At 37.7% G+C, this 18,247-nt stretch overlaps 1 protein-coding gene across 1 annotated transcript in view; it reads right to left on the bottom strand.

Annotated features, from left to right (window-relative positions):
* Positions 1 to 1,451: 1,451 nt before the first annotated feature.
* Positions 1,452 to 18,247, bottom strand: part of KCNN2 (potassium calcium-activated channel subfamily N member 2) — a 77,443-nt gene continuing 60,647 nt past the window's right edge. Inside the window, exons 7-10 of the mRNA XM_074569589.1 lie at positions 12,503 to 12,613; positions 10,631 to 10,758; positions 5,870 to 5,939; positions 1,452 to 3,974 (exon numbers count right to left, since the gene is read on the bottom strand). Of these exons, the coding sequence (XP_074425690.1) occupies positions 3,687 to 3,974; positions 5,870 to 5,939; positions 10,631 to 10,758; positions 12,503 to 12,613 (597 nt within the window). The 3' untranslated portion in view covers positions 1,452 to 3,686. The remainder of the gene's footprint in view (positions 3,975 to 5,869; positions 5,940 to 10,630; positions 10,759 to 12,502; positions 12,614 to 18,247) is intronic.

The following is an 18,247-nucleotide window of genomic DNA, read 5'->3' as shown; positions in this document are numbered from 1 at the left end:
CTCTAATAATGACAGTGATTAAGACCTGGTCTGGGGAGACACATTTTTTAAATAGCTCACAAGGAAAGTTATGGACTTCCAGAAGGTGTTCAGATCTCCTAAGATGGATGCTTAACTTTTAGATAGTGAAGCTCTTTCCACATCAGATCCATCTTTATGGAGCAGCAGGAGGTAAAGAAAGGCTGAGTTGCACAAGTCTGTCTGGGAAGATCTGCAGGCTTACACCAGATAATGATTTGCAGAATTAAAAACTGCAGAGCATTTGGAAGTGAATTTATTATTCCGATCGTGCAAAAACTTAAATGTAACCAAAAAATACTATTTAAATCAACGTACTTAGTTTTAAGCACGGTGGATAGGCCTATTTGTGATCTTACATTTTAGTCCTTACAGGCAAGGTATCTTTGCTAAGTGTCATTAAAAATGCAGGGATTAGCAAAAGACTCCGAAGTAACTGATAAATGGAATTGGTGTCTGGAATGCAGTAAAAAGGAGAAGTTCAATAGCAACTGAAAGCTGAATTTTCCTGTCGATGACACTAAAGCAAGAGGTGCATGAAGCTTTTGAACTGTAACATGGTAAATATGCCATATGCTTTGAGAAAGATTCCTTGTCGTTTGTAAACAATGTTTCAAAGAAAAATCCACATTCTACTACACAAGCAGTTTCAGAGATCTGTCATAAAGCTGCGTTTTCCTTTTGGTGACCTCATATGCTGAACACAGTGAGGGAGCCGCAGTTTTGTAAATAAAAAATCAGTAATGGAATTTGTGGTACTACAAAACCCAAACCAGGAAAGATTAAAAGTTTTGTATCAGGAATAAGAAAATCAAACCCATACTGCTTTGTGCTCTCCTGAATATAAGTTTATATCTGTTTTTTCTTGGACTGTATTCATGTGTAATGCTTAAGTGCTTTTCAAAACCAGGTATTAGAAGAAAAGAATCATCAGTACCAAAACCACAGACAAAATATTTGTAATGAGCTGTAGAGTAAATTAAGAAATTGAACTGGAGTATTCCATGGTGTCATCACTTGTTGTTGGCTTTAAAAACAAAGAAAAAGGAATCCAAAAGAATTTGGCAGATGATTGTTACAGAAACCTGCCGATGCGGATAGTCCTGGTACATCTCACAGCCCTGCTTCCATAAAGCTGCTGCAAGAATTCAGCGGGTTTGGCCTCCCGAGTCCTACTGTGTAAAAGAAATTGAGAGGTCAAAGATGCAGTTTCTCTTTCACATCAGAATAAACCAGCTCAATACATATAGCTAGATCTTAATTCAAACTTAACTCTGACAGATTGGCAAGAATTTTCAATGTGGAATGACAGTTGTCTAAAAACCCAGATGTACAACCCAGAGGAGGAAAAAACCCAGGTCTTACAAATATAAAAAAGATGTTGTGAACGACGAAAGAGAGAATTCAAGCTGACAGGACAAAAAGGACTGTATTCAAGCTACAGCAAGTGTATTTCACATTCAATGACAGGAAAAATATTCTAAATTATACACAAAAAATGGGAGAACAGACAAACAAAAATCTTCAAAAAAGAATTCCTAAATTTGACTACTAAATTACAATATTATTAATCACTACTTCTAATCCTGCCAACAGTGTAAAGCGGGTGGCCTCATGACCACGCAAAATCTCATCTAGTTTAGGACTGGGCTAGCACAGTTTTAGCACAATATAATACCCATCTTTTCCTTTGGAAATGAACTTCATAAAAACAAAAGCAGAACTGCAAATACTGTGCATACTGCTTATTATTTCCAGTCACAAAATACCACAGTCTGTAAACAAGGCACTCCAAATACATGTAACTGTCCTGCTCATCCAGGGGGAAAAACTCTGCAAAGTCATCCTCTTTCTCAAGCACATAAAAAGTGTTGGAGAAACTCTTGACCTTTTCATAAACAAGCAATGCCTCTGGATGTAACATATTCATCAGTTACATATTTTGTATCCCCAAAAAAGGCAGACCCTTTATTTTAAATAGGCCTAAAGTGTCTGCTGATTTTCAGATTATGTATTTGGTTTGGGAAATTTCGGGTGCTGGGGAGAACAGCTCTTCTGTCTTGTCCAGCACGGCTCTGCCCTGACTTTCTGCATTACTACCTTCCCTGCCTGTCGCTACTGACCAGAACTCACAATGTCTCACGGAGCCATCAGCATTTCCTTCAACATGCACGTTAGTTACTTCCAGGCAGAGGCAGTATTCCTCGAAACAGTCAGACATGCCTACTTGTTATACTTAGCTATAGTGTCACCCTTGTCTGTAAACTGGGGGGGAGACAGGACTAGTATATTTCATAAATAGCAAGTACTATAAAATATTTCATAAAGTCAAATGACTTCCTGTTTATAATTAGGAATTGTGAATGCAAGTTGCATGTGCTGCGCATTTAAGTTTACCTAGTTTTGCTACTCTGGAATATAAACCAGGAGAAAAGTCAGCCAGAACTTTCTCAGAAACGTGTACACTATGCTTTGTGTATTTTAAGAAAGCAGGAGACATTATTATTTGTGCATGAAAGTAAAGTACCACAGATCCCCAGTGCTGTAACTCCAGTCTACAGCAGTTTTTTTTTTTTACAAGTTTTTGGAAATATTGCTAAAAGTGTCTTGCTAAGCTTGACTGCATAGCAGAAACCATGGGGGTTACCCAAACGTAATGTATACAGAATACTGTGCTGCCATCACGCAATTGTGTATACTATAACTCTGCGTGTCAGTCATTCACTCCAGAAGCATTAAACACAAAAAAGGGAGAGGAGAAATAGCAACCTAACATTTTCAAAATTCAAACAGCATTAATGGGAGACTTCCAGCTTCAAAGTGATGCTTCTGTCTGGACACACTTACCTGGCATAATTATGAGACTCTGAATAAATGAACAGGGCTTTACCTGTGCTTTTTGCATGCCAGTAGCTTTACAAATAGTCAGTTTAAAAGATCTTTGCCATGGGCATTGCATAAATAATTTTATATACATACGTATATATGTATATATATTATCTATGTATGTGTGTACAAATGCATGTTAACCAAAAGCCCTAAGAAGATTTAAAAAACCCATAGCGTACTTCATAACTTATTTTCTAGGATAAACTATATTTTTAATTAATCACTTCAGAAATCGAAGCTGTCAGTGACCTTTTAAAATGACTATACACATACAGCACACTGTTAGATGATTTTTTATTGATTTTTTTTCCCCCTCCACTGCAAGCAAAGTTTAGAGAATTAGTTTTCATACTGAGAAATAATTATTAAGCTTCAATTTTGTTTCTTAAAAGTTTATAATTAGGCCTTTTGATTGTGAGCTATTTTAGTTATTAAGTCCAAGTAACCAAGCAACTATGTGCAGAAATTAACCTTTTTATTATATTATATACTGTAGTAGTAAAGTTTTTTCGAAGTGCATGAATAAAAAGTTAGTGGAATTATAGGAGGAACAATCTAATATAGCAATAATAGGTGCATTCACTGTGCATCTGAGAGGAGGAGGGGGGAAAAAAAGAAGAGTTTTCACTCATTTTGGCCTAAAACGTATTCAGGTTTCCAGGATTCTGACATCAGAACCCAGATAACACTGGTTAGAACCATAGGGCTTTACAATAAAAGCTAAAATATTGACCATATGATGGCAAAAAGTCTTTATTTTGTGGTTAACTTATTCTCTTCTAGCTACTCTCTGATGAAGTTGGTGGTGCTGTGGAGGATGATCTCCTTCTTCTTGACAAGGATCGTGATCGTTCAGCACTGTAGGCAACATGCTTATCATAATTTTGTATCTGAGCCTCGAGGAAATCCCTCTGTTGCTGGCTGATTGTCTGGCTAATCAGTCCAGGGAGAGCCTGAATGCTACCAATTAAAGTTTCCAGTTTAGTTTCCAGAGTAACAATTCTCTTCTCAAAATCTTCGCTTCTTTCATTTAAGTCAGAAATCATGTCATACATGATGTTTTGAGTCTGAAAGTAGAAGGATGGAAACAAAGGTTTAGAGAGACCTTAGAAATATTCTAACAAGCAGCGCAACTCTACAAGGATTTGTAAATGCTTTTGCACTTCACACACACACAAAGGATAGGAATATTATAACAATATCTAGTCTTGTGAAATAATTTTGCTTGTAGATTCAGAATAAACTTTCTACTAAATTTGTGGAGGAGAAATTTAATATATTTCGAGTATCCCTTTAGATGACAAGATCTAAATGAATTAGGCAAAATACAAGACCTTTTTTTGAAGTCCAGGTGCTTAGAAATGTACCATGCTAAGCTTTGTCAACAGTCAATTGTGTAAGCCACCAGGAGACCAAAGGCTCCAATGCCGTGATCCATCCTTGGCTTTTCTGTATTTCCTCTGGTTTTAAACACTCTAATTCTTCAAAGCATAACACAAATGTTGCTCATTTGCTTTCTCCTTAAACTGACCAGGTTTTCTTGAACTGGATGTACTAAGATGAGTTGAGTGGATTGTTTTTGAAATGAAGTGCAAGGAGTAAAAACTCAATTGTATGCTTCTCTACTTCTGCATTCCCCAATTTATCTGCCCTCTACAAAACAGTGGTTTGGTTACAGCAAGTATATAGGGTGTACTTTAAAATGCTATAGTGGTCAGTAAAAATGTAATCTGAAATGTTATTTCATAGAGGCTTGGAACTGGTTAAAAATAATGACTGAATTTCTCCCTCTGATAGACTGAGACTTCAGAGTAGACTTAAACTAGAATCAAAACTGAATGTAATTCAGTAGACAAACTGGTTGAAGTTTACAAACCATCCAAAGGGAACGAAAATTAATTGACTGACCAACTGCCTGATGTGTAAAGCACTTCAGTATCGGATGAGTGTTGATAACCCATTTCTCTGTCCCCTGTTTCAAGATGCTAGAATAATCCTTGAAAGCAGAGTAGTCTACATTAAACAGTATCTGCAAAGTCCTTATCAGCTGCTAGAAGCATTAGACTGAAACGTATTTTCAACATCAGAAGTTGCTCTAAAGCAAAAGGGGAATGAACACTGCACAGTTTAATCTTTGCTTTGATGCACTTTAAATTGAGGAGGGTTTTGAGGTACATGAAGAGGTCTACAAGAAGCTCTTCAGAAAAGCCCATTAATGCCTGTAAGATAGCCTCAAATTAAGATCAAAGTAACTGTTAAATACTGAGGTCTAATGTGAGACCTGGAATGCTATCAGCTCAGCCCTCTAACTCTCTAGTTATTACTTTATATGAATGACAAATTCCAGCAACAATAGACAAGAAGTTTGCAACTGAATAGCCTCTTTTACCTCATCTCAAATGGCTTAAAAAAAGATTAATAAAGCCTTATGAAATATCGGCAAAGTAGGCACCTATTATTCCTTACGAAAACTTCAAAACATGCAGACCTAAATTTACTTGTCCAAAGTCACTGCTGCATAAGACAACAGGCATAGAAACACAGAACGTCTAATTCCAGTCTGTGTGAGAGCCTGTGTACTATGGTCCCTCATGGCACAGTCACTATCAGCAGATGGGATCTCTTTACTACACGGCACTACGCTACTATGGCCCACTCACAGTTCAGCATTTACCAAGACCCCTGCAGTCACTTCAGGAGCTCTCAGGATCAGCCTCTCAATTGTGAAATCTTTTTCAAATGTACAAACAAAAAATCAAATATGGTGTATCCAAACTTTGGTGAGAGCCATAAACAAGGTGTTTCATTCAGTAGGCGTTACCACAAAACACACACATATTTTCATTTACTACAAATAACAAGCTTGTTAACAATATTTTCACATATAATGCATAACATTTTTACTTTCAAACTCTTCATCTTGAAAGGAGGAATGTTAAAACCACAGTAATTGCCTACTAACCTTTGCCAGGTCCACCAAAGTGTTGGCTTGATCATTCAGTTTCCTTTGTTCCATTTTTACACTTCTTAATCTAAAAAGTGGAATTTTAAATCAGATTTTTTTGTGTACGTATTCATAGTAGAATTTCTAAAAAGCATGCACAAAACTTACAAGAGCAAATAACTGCATGGACAATGCCTTGAGTACTTTGTGTAAAGTCAGAATTGGTCATGTGCCTACTACAATGAGAAGCATGCTTCTTCAACACCGCAAAAAAGGAAAGAGCAAGGAAATGTGATGTCCTTGAGAGTACCATTTGCCATGGTCAAAGTTGAATTCAAAAAGGGAGATAACAATTTATCCAGACTATATGAAAGAAAGCCAAAACATTCCCCAAAGCCTCAGTATCGTGACAAGTAGATATAGGAAGAAACATAGAACAACCGGGTTTTTGTCATTAATGTTGTATCAATCAAGAATCTTCCCATGCCTACATGACTAGATACAGGTATTAGCCCTGTTCTGTCGGAAATGGATTGGGTTAGCAGGTGTTTGAACCTGATGGAAATACAGTGATAAGTGAGTTTCTCATTACTTTAAACAGAACTTTTATCTGACCAGCAGCTAAATAACCAACATGCTTGCCAATACATTTGATTTTCTTACATAATTTGTGAATCTAAATGTGATTACTTCTTAAACTTACATTAGACATTCCTTTTCAATGTGCTATGTAAACTACGGCATTGGAAAACTATGAAAGAACCAGCAAGGGTAAAATTTTCACTTTGATGCCTACCTATCTGCATTATTATCAGTTATGCACATTCTTTGAAAGATATATACATGACTGTTCTTATGTGAAACAAAAGTCCATGTTTTTCAAATTAACTACTAGAGGAGCGGTTTGTAGATGGGTTTTTCACAAATAAGCAATTTCTCCCTTAAGTGCAAGTCATTTGTTCAACACTTCCCAACACAGAAATACTTGGACTTTCAAAGACTTTTCTGGTGGCTGTTCTAAGCAGGAAATAGCATGTTTCAAAAACAACATATCAGTTTATGAACAATGCATGATAAGATACCATGCAATATACTAGTATGTCAAGGGCCAACCAAGCTAACCATGTGGTTAGCTGTCAAATGAAAATGAGTTTGGCAGCATTTTGTGGCAGGTGGGTTGCTAACGCATACTCTGCCTATTTCTCAGTGATGGTGTTAGAAAGCTAGTTTAAAGAAAGCCGTCTTGGAGATATTCCAAAATCAGAAAGTTTCTGTTCGTACCTTTAGTTACCAAGCATTTCCTTTCATATCTAGGCTAACCATCATGAGAAAATTAGTTGTGAGGATGCGAAGAGTGAAATATCTTTTAAAACACATGAAAATAACTCTGTTAAGGTAGAAATCAATTGTTCACATAAAATTGGCATTCCAGCAGCTTGTTACTGGAATGCCACACGCTCTTCTTCCCCTGAAGGCTTCCTTCAGAGCACAACATAAATGCAGACTGTAGGAATGGTGCTTTCAGAGGCTATGAGCTGGAGATATTCTAAAGCAAAAAATACAGAGGAGTCTCCAAGGTAAGGAGTTATATCATTACAGTCTCAGAACAGAATAATTACTCAAAGGTAAGCATGTAATGATTTGACTGGAAAATGATAACCCTAGTGTTTCGGTAAGCATCTCTCAAATAATTTGCAGAATAGATGTTTTCTGCTTTTCTTAAGATTCATTGACTCATATGTTTGTCAGTATTTTAACTTTGAAATGCCATGAAATCCATTGTTATTGTAGCAATACAAGAACTAGCTGACACCAACATGATAATTCTTCATGGTAACCAACCCAAATACCTATCACAGGCTGTAAAAATGTATCTCTAGGTAGTGGCAAGTCTTTAGCTGCAGCAGCTGGATTTAAAGAAAACTGTCAGACTTTCGTTCCTAAATTCATTAAGAGAAAATATGAAATATCTTGATTTTATGAACTTCACTTATCACAGCAAAAGATCATGATTTTGGATCGCGTTTCCATGGCAGCAATCAGACCACTGAAGTTCACAAAGAAAGACTCTTATTTTTGGCATGCAGACAGTGGTAAATTCTGCAAATTTAGAAAGGAACAGCTTATACAACTTACTTCCGAGCTCTATTTGCATTTTGTTGAAATAAAAAGACAAAACAAAAGAAAACAAACTGTAAAATATACTAAAACAACCAAATGAGCACAGTGGGCTCGATTCAGCAGGTGCGAAATCCTAGGGAGTTGCTACTTCTTTCAATCAGTAGCTGCCTGAGGTGGAGTCTAACTCACTTGGGTTCATGATGAAGGATCCTGCAATAGCTTCAAACCTTCCCATTAACTATCATCTGTAGATTTCCTTATTCATAGAATACATAAAATGCCTTTTAATAGCATCACTTAGAGTGATGATTTCACCTTCATCTTATTTAGTGTGCATGAGAAGCAAAAAAGACCCAGACCAGCTAAGGCAGTTTTAGAGCCATGACCATGAGTTTGAGACTGTTCTCACAATCTGCTCTGGTGCGCTGATTTCTTTTGTAAAACTGGCCCTGAAACTTCACTCCTTTTACTTCTCTCTCCAGTGAAACGGTTGGAAAGGTGAAGGAGGGGTAGCAATAAAAACCTAAGAATCCAGAAAGATGGAAAAGAGCCATATACTACCATGAGTGATTTGAGAAAAGTTCAAAGATGCAAAGGAAGAAAAAATAACTTGCACCCACAGCAGAGCAACTCTGCTACAGCTGGAAGAAAGCAAACTGCTAGAGCAATGTTTTCATCCATGGCACATTCTTCATCATATTGAGAAAATTATCTTTTTTTTTTTCTTTTTTCCAGAAGTACAAAAGTTTTGGTAATGGGACGCAAGGAGCTAAAGGACGGAGGGAAATGCATTATTAACAGAGCTGTTCAAAGTTTGGCTGGCACAGCTAGGAAAAAATTACTCCTGCACCTTCTTCACCCCACCTGATTAATGAATTTTTAAGGCAGATGCAGAACAACACTTCACATCCTGTGAAGCTCTTCTGGGCTTGACTGATACACAAAGCTGCAGATCGAGCCTGCTGTGCTTTTTAGATTCTTCTCTGAACATGCGCGTGCACGCGCACGCACACACACACAGAGATGCACACACACACACACAAAATAAACAGCAAAGTTAAATTGTTAAGGAATAACCTTTGCAATCAAGCATTCAAGTACAGCAAAGGATGCACAGGGCATGCCATCCTCTACCCCAGAACCCCTGACACTCCTCTCCACCTCCCAACACTTTAAGCTAAGCAGGATGACCATACTGGGAAAATATATATACTTTTTATATCCACATAAAAATGCCTCAACTTTTGCATCTGTTTATTCCTTCAATTATTCCTGCAATAGCACAGTAACATTTAATCCTGCAAGTCTGCTAAATATAATATAGTAATTAAGGCTTCTAGAATACTTCATACCTTAAGCTTTGCTAACCATTGCTTTAAAACATTGCTACAAAACAGAGAAACAATGATTGTTAGCCTAAATTTACTAATAGGAAACATGATAACCTGGCCTTTCCTTCTTATCTTTCCTGCAAGATGACACACAGGTGTTTTTTTCATGATGGATGCTTCCCTCACATCTCCTCACACGTTGGCTCAGACACAGACCCACACTGAAATGTTATCAAATATCAGTTTGAAATTAAACTTACTAAATTTATCTACTTCTCCCCAGTTATTAACGGAAACTAATTTCATAGGCTGTACAAATGGCTGCCTCAGGCTGGATGAGGACATTGAATCGAGCAGACAAATAGTGGCATGGGCCCTGACCATTCCTCAAGAAGAATTTGTGGTTCTTGGGGACAAAGGTCTCTCTTTTTCTCCCATGCAGTCCAATGAAGTGTAACTCAATCATTGTGCAATTCTGGTAGTTTTAATGTGCTTTATGGCAAATATGTATTACATATTTCAGACAAATACTTACAGTCTGGCAATACCAGAATTCAGCTTAATCCTACTACTGGTTCCAGTTCTCAGGCTTGTTTTCAACCCTTTAAGATTTCAGTAGAGGGGAAGAACTCATCTGAATCATGTCAGAGGTGCTCAAAGGTCACAAAACGACTGTTGGCATATACTCCCCATTTTCTAGAACAGATGTCAGGGGTCGTAGCTGACATACCAACATTTAATTTTACGCACCGAGAATATCTGGTGGAGAGAGGCAACTAATTGCTCTTGAGCTGTACAATGATGCTCGATGCATGTTCTTTCACTAAACATTACATACATACTTATAGGCTCTCCTCTATCACATCATTCTGATTTTAAACTATTAGAACATCTACTACAAATGATACTTTTTTCATTTTCTTCTGTCTATTGTAGCGCGTATCTTACTACCTGTAAGCAAATACGTAACAAAAAAGGATAGTCTCAGTGGCAAAAGACAAAAAAGAGACTTAGATAATTCAAGAAGCATGGGAAACTTCTAAAAATAATACAAACAAGTTTGATTTACACCATATTGGACACAGACAGTCGGCATACTTATTTATTTTTTTGTAAACAGGTAATATAGTAAAACCTTATCTTTTATCTTATTCTTAGAGAAAAATCAACCTCAATAGCAATGTTCTTTGAAGGGGGAGAGAGAGAATGGGGGAGGAGAGAAGGGGGAGGGCAGGGCAGCACACGGGGACTAAGCGTGACTTCGATGGAGAGGGAAACCAAGACAGAAAACATCTGGAGAGGGAAACTAAAGCAAACTAGTACTTACTGATGAATAGCTTGCAAGAATTTGCGTTGATGTTTCCTTACTTTCGCATGGTCTATCTTTTTAACCAGCTTCGTGTTTTTATAAATTAACCATGTTTCCCTGAGTACGTTGGCCGCTGCATTTTTCACCTGTTTAATAAAAGAAAAACACCAGGCTGACAAAAACAGCATTATGTCATGTTTTCTCTTTTCTGGCATAAACTAAAGCACTTAAGACCCTACCTAAATGTGTGAAACAGGTATATCAAGAAACTGCAGCACTGAGGGTGGAAGGCATTAACCGGACCGAGGGGATGGCTGAGCAATTTCTGTGTTACTTAAAAACATGATATTAGGACCATCTCTCTTTGCTTTGGGGCATAATTTGTCCCTCTTTAAAGAGTTAGCATCATTTGGTGTTTATGGCAGTACGAATTACCTCCAGGAAATAAGTAACGCATTATCTGTATGGTAGTTAACTAAACTTATTTAATAGGATCATAAAATTTCTTTCTTGATCTATGTAAGTACCTCTTAATTCTCTTAGCAATTTAACCGTCTTTTAAATTACCAGAGCTGTTTCAACATACTTTTTTTGTTTACATTTTTATTCTTCTTTCTTTTTTACCATTCTCCAGGGAAATGAAAAAATATCTTGTCAATTAATGTGGCCAGAGTTCTATTTCTATTTTCTTTTAACTTCTTTTAAAATGAGGCTTTCTGTAAAATCTTAAAGGTAAGAGTACCTACAGTTCCTTCTTAGGCCTCCAAAATTTTCAAGAATGCTTGAAAACAGCAGACAAAGAATTTCAATGCAGTGTTGATTAATGACAGAATCACTAGGTTACTTGCAAAGGAAAACTGTCCTTATTACTCATCTTCATTTTCTGTCCCTGCAACTTTATATCATGCCAGTCACTGCAGCGTCAGAGCTAGGCCAATATCAAGGTAAAGGCATTGCAGGAATGCCATGCATCATCTCTTCCCAGCAAAAGGTCCCCACCTTGTACCTGTAGCTGTGCTGGAGAACCTTGGTCCTGACTTCAGTGGAAGCACAATCACGTTTGAGAGATCTCCTTGCTATCTCTACCTGGTCCTTGCATTTCCACAAGATATGGCTATCTTCAGGCTGTGAGGAAACCTCTCCAATAACTGCGTAACTGATTTGTGATCTGATGTGCATCTCAGATTTGTTTGCTTGGTTTCATTTTCATGTGCTTTGAGTTTCATGAGTTTAAAGCTACCAAAGCACCACTTGGATATAGTATTAGACTGATATTTAGATTTATATAAAGGATAGCCGAACAAAATAAACTTTAAAAGGCACAAAGGAACACCAGATGCAAAACCTGGCCAATCTTTGCGAAACCTTTTTTCCTTCTGAAAGACATGTTGAGCTCAGCTGTCAGATTACACTACAAAAGTGCCTATGTTAGGAAGGGACAAATTGTGGTCTGTGGTCTAGTATCAACAAGACCTTAACTGACTATAATAGGAGTGTAGATCAACAAGCTCATATAGACATCTCAAGTCAGACATCCTTTATAGCTATACAAGAACCACCTTCCCACTCATCCTTAGTCTTTCCCCACCGTGACTATTTAGGGGAGATACAGGCTGTTAATGGTAACAGCATTTAACTGTTGGTTATACCAATTATCTTCCAGCTGCAAGAGCCCTCTATAGAAGAATATTCAAATCCTCAAAATCTGATGAGAACTTGCAGCTGCCCTCAATCCAGAGAAAAGCTGAAGGCATTCGATTCCTCCTCCTTGCAAAATCACACCCTTGAAAAAGTTTGGTAGGAGAAGAGAGCAGTAGACTACTTAAAACAAATGCAGAAATAAATTAACACACATTTCCTTTTCAGTTGTGAATATAAAGTGTGACTTACTCTTTTAGTTAGCTGGGTGTCCATCATGAAATTATGCACATGTTTTTCAGCTTTGGTAAGTTCTAACTTCCTTGCCACCACAGCTACCACCAGTGCAGTGCACCCAGCACCCTGAAAACAATAAAACAAACCCCCAAGATGTTACTACTGCGTTTTGCAGAGTCTTTAGTGGAAGTTTCTCCTTTGCTGTAGAAGTATGGCAGGCATCAGGTGATTCATCCCTGGTAAATACAGTGAACACGCTACAGCTACTTCAGTTTAGAGTAATAGGAAAAGTCAGTAATTACAGGCCGGTAAACTGTCAAGGCATCAAAATAATTAGTGAGCAGCATCATTTAAAAGCTCTGCTTTTTTTCCTGCAGGCATTGGAAATTTGAACACATCCCATTTCTAGTGCATAAACAAAGGGGGTGATCAAAACAACTTTAAAACCTAGAATATTAGTAACTAAATGCAGAATACCCTGCTCTGAACAATTGTCTCAAGGTTACAACACTTGCTAAATAAGAAACAAGATTAGATTAGTATTTAGCATGCAAAAAAAGAAAAGTTTATTAGGATTTTCTGTAGGGCCTAAAAATAATAATAAGTATAGTATTTAATCACTTCAGTATGCTTCCCTGTTGTTCTCTGAGTCCTTCAATGATCTTTTCCCACAGTATTTCTGCTTATCTTATTACCATTTAAAATAGCACTTATACTCAAGACCATTTATTCAAAACTTGGATGGAGAAAATATCAATTTTCTAATTTGTGCTCCGTATATGTATGCATATATGTGTATCTACACAGGCATGCATGTTCACAACAGGTCAACGCCAGCAGGTGCCTTTTCCTTTGAAACGGCAGTACCTTTATCAGCATCACAAATTTAAATGTTTTTTTTTTGGGGGGGGGATGAAAGGAAAGGAGGCTAAAATGAGCCAGGCAATGAGAAGCAGCATCTATTATACGTGTCTAGAGGTATCATTTACTTTACACCATTAATGAATTCTGCTGCCTTAGTCTTTTTTTTTTTTTTTATAAAACAAATCTTTACAGGTTCTTTTAAAAAAAGTACAAAAATCACATTAAATATACGAGGCTGTGTTTAACTTGCAGGTTCACCCCAACTTAGTTGTTATTGCACCTGTGTCAGTTGCTCTTCAGTATAAAGCAATCTCTTGTTGCACATTGAACTTTACCACATTTTAATTCGTAGAGCTTTCTTCCACTCTTTCTGTATTTCTCCCATTAAGTTACTCTCGGTTCCCCACCTCTGTAACTGCCTTACTCTCTCCAGAAAACCCAGAAGAAATCTCTGAATCTAGCTTCCAAAATACAAATTCCATTAATAAACACATAGAGACTACAAAATAAATTAAGTCATTGGAAACCCTTATTCACATAGTGTCCTCAAAAAAAAAAAAAAGAATCTGCTTTCTCTGCTTACTTACTAAGGCACCCAATGAATTTTGTGAAATTTTCCAACTAATTAATTCTCCATTCCCCTGGTAGATTGTTCCAAGAAATCCATCTGGTCCTTCAAAAACACCAAATTCTCTGCAATTAGTTCTCACCTATCAAAACTTCCATCCCCAAGAGCTCTCAACATTCCCTTGAATGAGGCCCTTGTAATTTTGCTGCATTTCCTGCTTCTCTCCTGTCCTCAATACTAAGTTTTCTAGCTTTGCTGTTTCCTCTCCCTCTGTTCTCCAACCCTGTGTCAATAGAAGTTCATGGAAATTTACTCAAAGTCTTGCTCTCTCCACAAGATGAGTCACAATCAGGCTACATGTTCCTTTGCTTCTCCAGATACCACTAAGAGTTAGGAAGGAAGACAGCCAATGCAGCTTAAGGCTGAGAACTTCAGAAATGCACCGAGCCTTCTGAGAAGAGCACTGGGCAGGAGATGCTCTACCATATGCCCTCCCTCCCCAGAAAACAAGACAGCTCTCCTTTGGTCTCCTTCCCGTGAAGAAGGGAAGAAGGGAAGTGCTAAGATGCAGATGACTTTGCTGTGGGCAAATAAATAAATAAACTACCCCATACAATGGCAACAACATGAAGAGAAAAGCAGACATCTTTTGGCCCAATATACCAGGGTAACCAGGGCCAGATGTTGATTTAATGACCCAACTTGAGTTCTGCCTGCTTACAGCAAGAATGCTAAAATGGAATGAGGTTATTTATGCAGAATAGCACACTGGCAATGTAGCACAAAACAGCTGTTGATGCCAAATTACCAGGGGAGAGAAATATTAGATCCCCCTTCCCAGCCGCTCCCACCTCCAAAGACTAGAGGAATGGTGACAGACAAAAGGAATTTTGGTTCCAATTGAAATTATTCCAGCCTTTGCGATTAACTCTCATGCTTTTTCAAAGTGGCACAGCAGTTATAAGGGTCAAATGCTATTAAAAACAGTAGCTTTATATCTCACACGAAAGTCACTGCCTGCAGCAGCAGGATATTGTCACCAGCAAGTTCTGACAACCACCTCTATGGTGTATGTGCACTGCTACCTTCCATATCTCCAGAACAGCTTACGGCAAAGGCAAGGTATTCTAGATTCAGGTTAGCCCTCTTGGCTTTGTGGGATCTCAGAATATCAAAATGAGCTCTTTTAGCATTTCTGCCAAAGACGGAAGTATTATATTATCTGTACATTTACGTTTAGCAGTACCTTGAAGGAAAACAAATTACACTCATTCTCTAAACAACTAACAACTTACAGAACTAAGACTGAAATTCCACTTAAAGTACATGATGCTAATTAATATTTTGTTACAGTGCTCTACACTATTGTATGACTCCCCTAAAGACCTCAGCATCCTTAAAAATACTAATAAAGAGAGAATTATTACAAATTGCAGAAATGAAACAGAGGCAATATCCTTACTTTAAAATTGTAGCATCGTAAGCATCATACTTGCCATGTTACTGAATATATTGAATCGCATGAAAAACATCAACATGAATTCAATGAATTCATGCGCACATGCTCAGGATTTTTTCTTATATCAATTCTACGTAATGCAGCAGCTACTTTTTTATTAAAATGACTCAGGCTAAGTAAAAGCACCACAATAATAATTTCAACTGCAAGAAGGGCTCTTTTGAGAATAAAATTCTGAAGAGTATTATTTGATTACTGCTTTTTATAATTACCAACATCATTCTTTTTATACTGTTTTGAAGTAAATAATAAACTAAATCACTGCTTCAAGCTCTTGCTTAACCTTCAGGGGAATGATGTATCACACAAAGGAAATGAAAAAGGCACAAATGTATATATTTTCAAGTATCAAGGCAGTAATTCATTCTATATGGAATTTGCACTCTTCAGCCAGACCCATGTCCACCTCTTGCATTACAGAGTTATTGTAGTGTACTTTAGCGTGGTAAGCAGCATGATTTTAAGGGCAGTTAGGACTTCCAGTATGTCAAAATTTGAGTAAAAAGACAATGAATAATGAATATAAATAAAGATAATAAAATCCACTCAGCTCATCAGTCCACTGCAGCTTTAGCTAAAGATACGTATATCTAAGAGTCACCCATTTCTACCCCATTGAACAGTCCATTCAAGTTGTGGCTAAAGCAGAAGATGAAGAGGCAAGTGTCAGATTACAAATAATTAGAAGTATCAGTTTGGGCTAGTTAGTAAATGTTCATAACTATTTACATCAGAACTAAAAGGTCTGACTCAAAACTATTTCACAAGGAAGGGTAAAAATGGCCAAAATATTTAATTACTTCAGATTTTCAGCAATTTCAAGTAAATTTGAAAAACAGACAATTCCGCTTTCGCAGCTTCTCAAAATTACAGAATTCTTTTTCTATCCAGAAGAGTTTTGTAGGTGTTCACATGAAATGAAGCACTCAACAATTACAAGCTGTGTTGTCAATTCAGACACAGCTGTTAAAAAAATGGACACAAATTATTAAAAAACATGCAGTGTAAGCAACTTGGGGAAGCCAAAGTTGAAGTTTGACTATGTTTTTCATTTGCTCCATTTAAAGGAAACCAGTAATAACAGAATTAACCATCCATTAATTTGATTTCTTCCAAGTACTCTATGATCAAGGATTTGCCAGCAACCATCAGTTTTAAAAGCTGATCTACCTGAATTTTCCTGTTTTCCAGAAAGCATGTACAGACTGAAGAAACTGACCTACTAAACCAGGAGAAACCCTTAAAGATTTAAAAATGGACTTGTCTAGAATGACAAGACCAGGACTCTGCTGATGAGCTGAGCAATGCCTATTTTCTCTTTGCAAGGATCTGAAGATGAAGCACATGAACCTCACCCTGAACGCACAGTATTTGTTGCTTGATATCAAATGGTGCGTATTAGTCTTCAATAAAAGCAAGTCTGAAAACAAACATATGACACATCCTCAGTCTTTCAGTTGGGCAAAGCAACAAACACTGGACTGCACAGTGGCATCAGATCTCTGATAGGGATGTAAAACTTGCATTTGTGAGCAGTATGATCTTGAAGCATAAGGTTTACAGCCATTTACACTGGACACAACTTGCCTTGACTATCAATCTGTTTAGCTGCTGTCCTGCATGAAAACATTTTGATGTATCTGCAAACAATTTTAAGAGTCCTGAAGTGCTACAGAAATATAAATAACAATAAAAAAGATGGTAGGTCTGTGTTAACAAATTATACTGAACACGTCATAATGCTAGACTTGACTTTGCCTTTTCTCTCCTTCGGATCCTGCTGTGGTTTACTGAGATTATGTATCAATATACTTATTATATACTATACCATCTGAGATGCCTTTAGCAGTCTCATCATGGTCCTCCATCCTTCTCTTCACTGATGCAGCCCACCCTGAGCTTTCTGCTGTTATCGTCAGAACCACCAGAACAAAGAATTTTACATTATGGTAAACCACAGTAGACATTGCCATGGCAGTTAGAGGGAAAAGCTGGTGTTGCCTGAAGTATCCGATGGGGGTGAGGCTATGAAGTTTGGATCAAGACCATGCCTTTCCTACCACTTACAAGTGCCAAGACTGACGGTTCACACTGGTGCAAAACACGGTGATTGCAAAACTGCAGGGTTCGGGCTTCTATAAAGTCTAGGATTTACATCCAACATTCTGGTAAGGGCTCAGTTTTAGCAATAAATAAAGAAAGGTGCTTCCAGCTCTTCAACTAAAGGGTTATCTGCGGCAAAGAATGGTTAGCGCTGGCTGCTGAGTCGCACTGAAAATGGCATTTGGTCAACAGAGAAACCCTGTTCTCCTCTAAGTAAACGCCTCTGGCATTTCCACTTGGTTCTTTCTTTGGTCAGGTTCCAAAATACCTTTACAAGACAGCGACGAATTGAGCCACTTCTGCAACTGCCTGGAGGTCATAAATATGCCTGGAGGGTGCTATTGGTGAGAAAGGAAGCAACGCCGTGTATCAATGTCTCAGCTGAAAGTCTCCTGGCAGCTTTGGTTTACTGGACTGGAAGTGAAGTGCAGTCTTTAGTGTCGTAGTTGTCATAAAAATGTCCTGCTATACTTGCCTGTAGCTGAAAGAAGGCAGTTGCCACATTTCTTGCTCATTTCCCTTGGGATCCACTGAGGGAGAGAGAAGGTCCGCTTTGCAGACATATGGTTCTGGTGTGAAATTTATCTCTGCACCAGAAAAGGCACAACATTCCTCCTGCTGCTCTGCATAAAATGAAAATCCTGTAAGAATTTAAACAGGTACTCTGTTCATCTGGCTCTCTAGCAGTTGGACTTACAGGACCACC

Source organism: Larus michahellis, chromosome Z (assembly GCF_964199755.1).
Source record: "Larus michahellis chromosome Z, bLarMic1.1, whole genome shotgun sequence".
Classification (NCBI taxonomy): Eukaryota; Metazoa; Chordata; class Aves; order Charadriiformes; family Laridae; genus Larus; species Larus michahellis.
The sequence above is the reverse complement of the archived record's forward strand: the minus strand, read 5'-3'. Positions and strand labels throughout refer to the sequence as shown.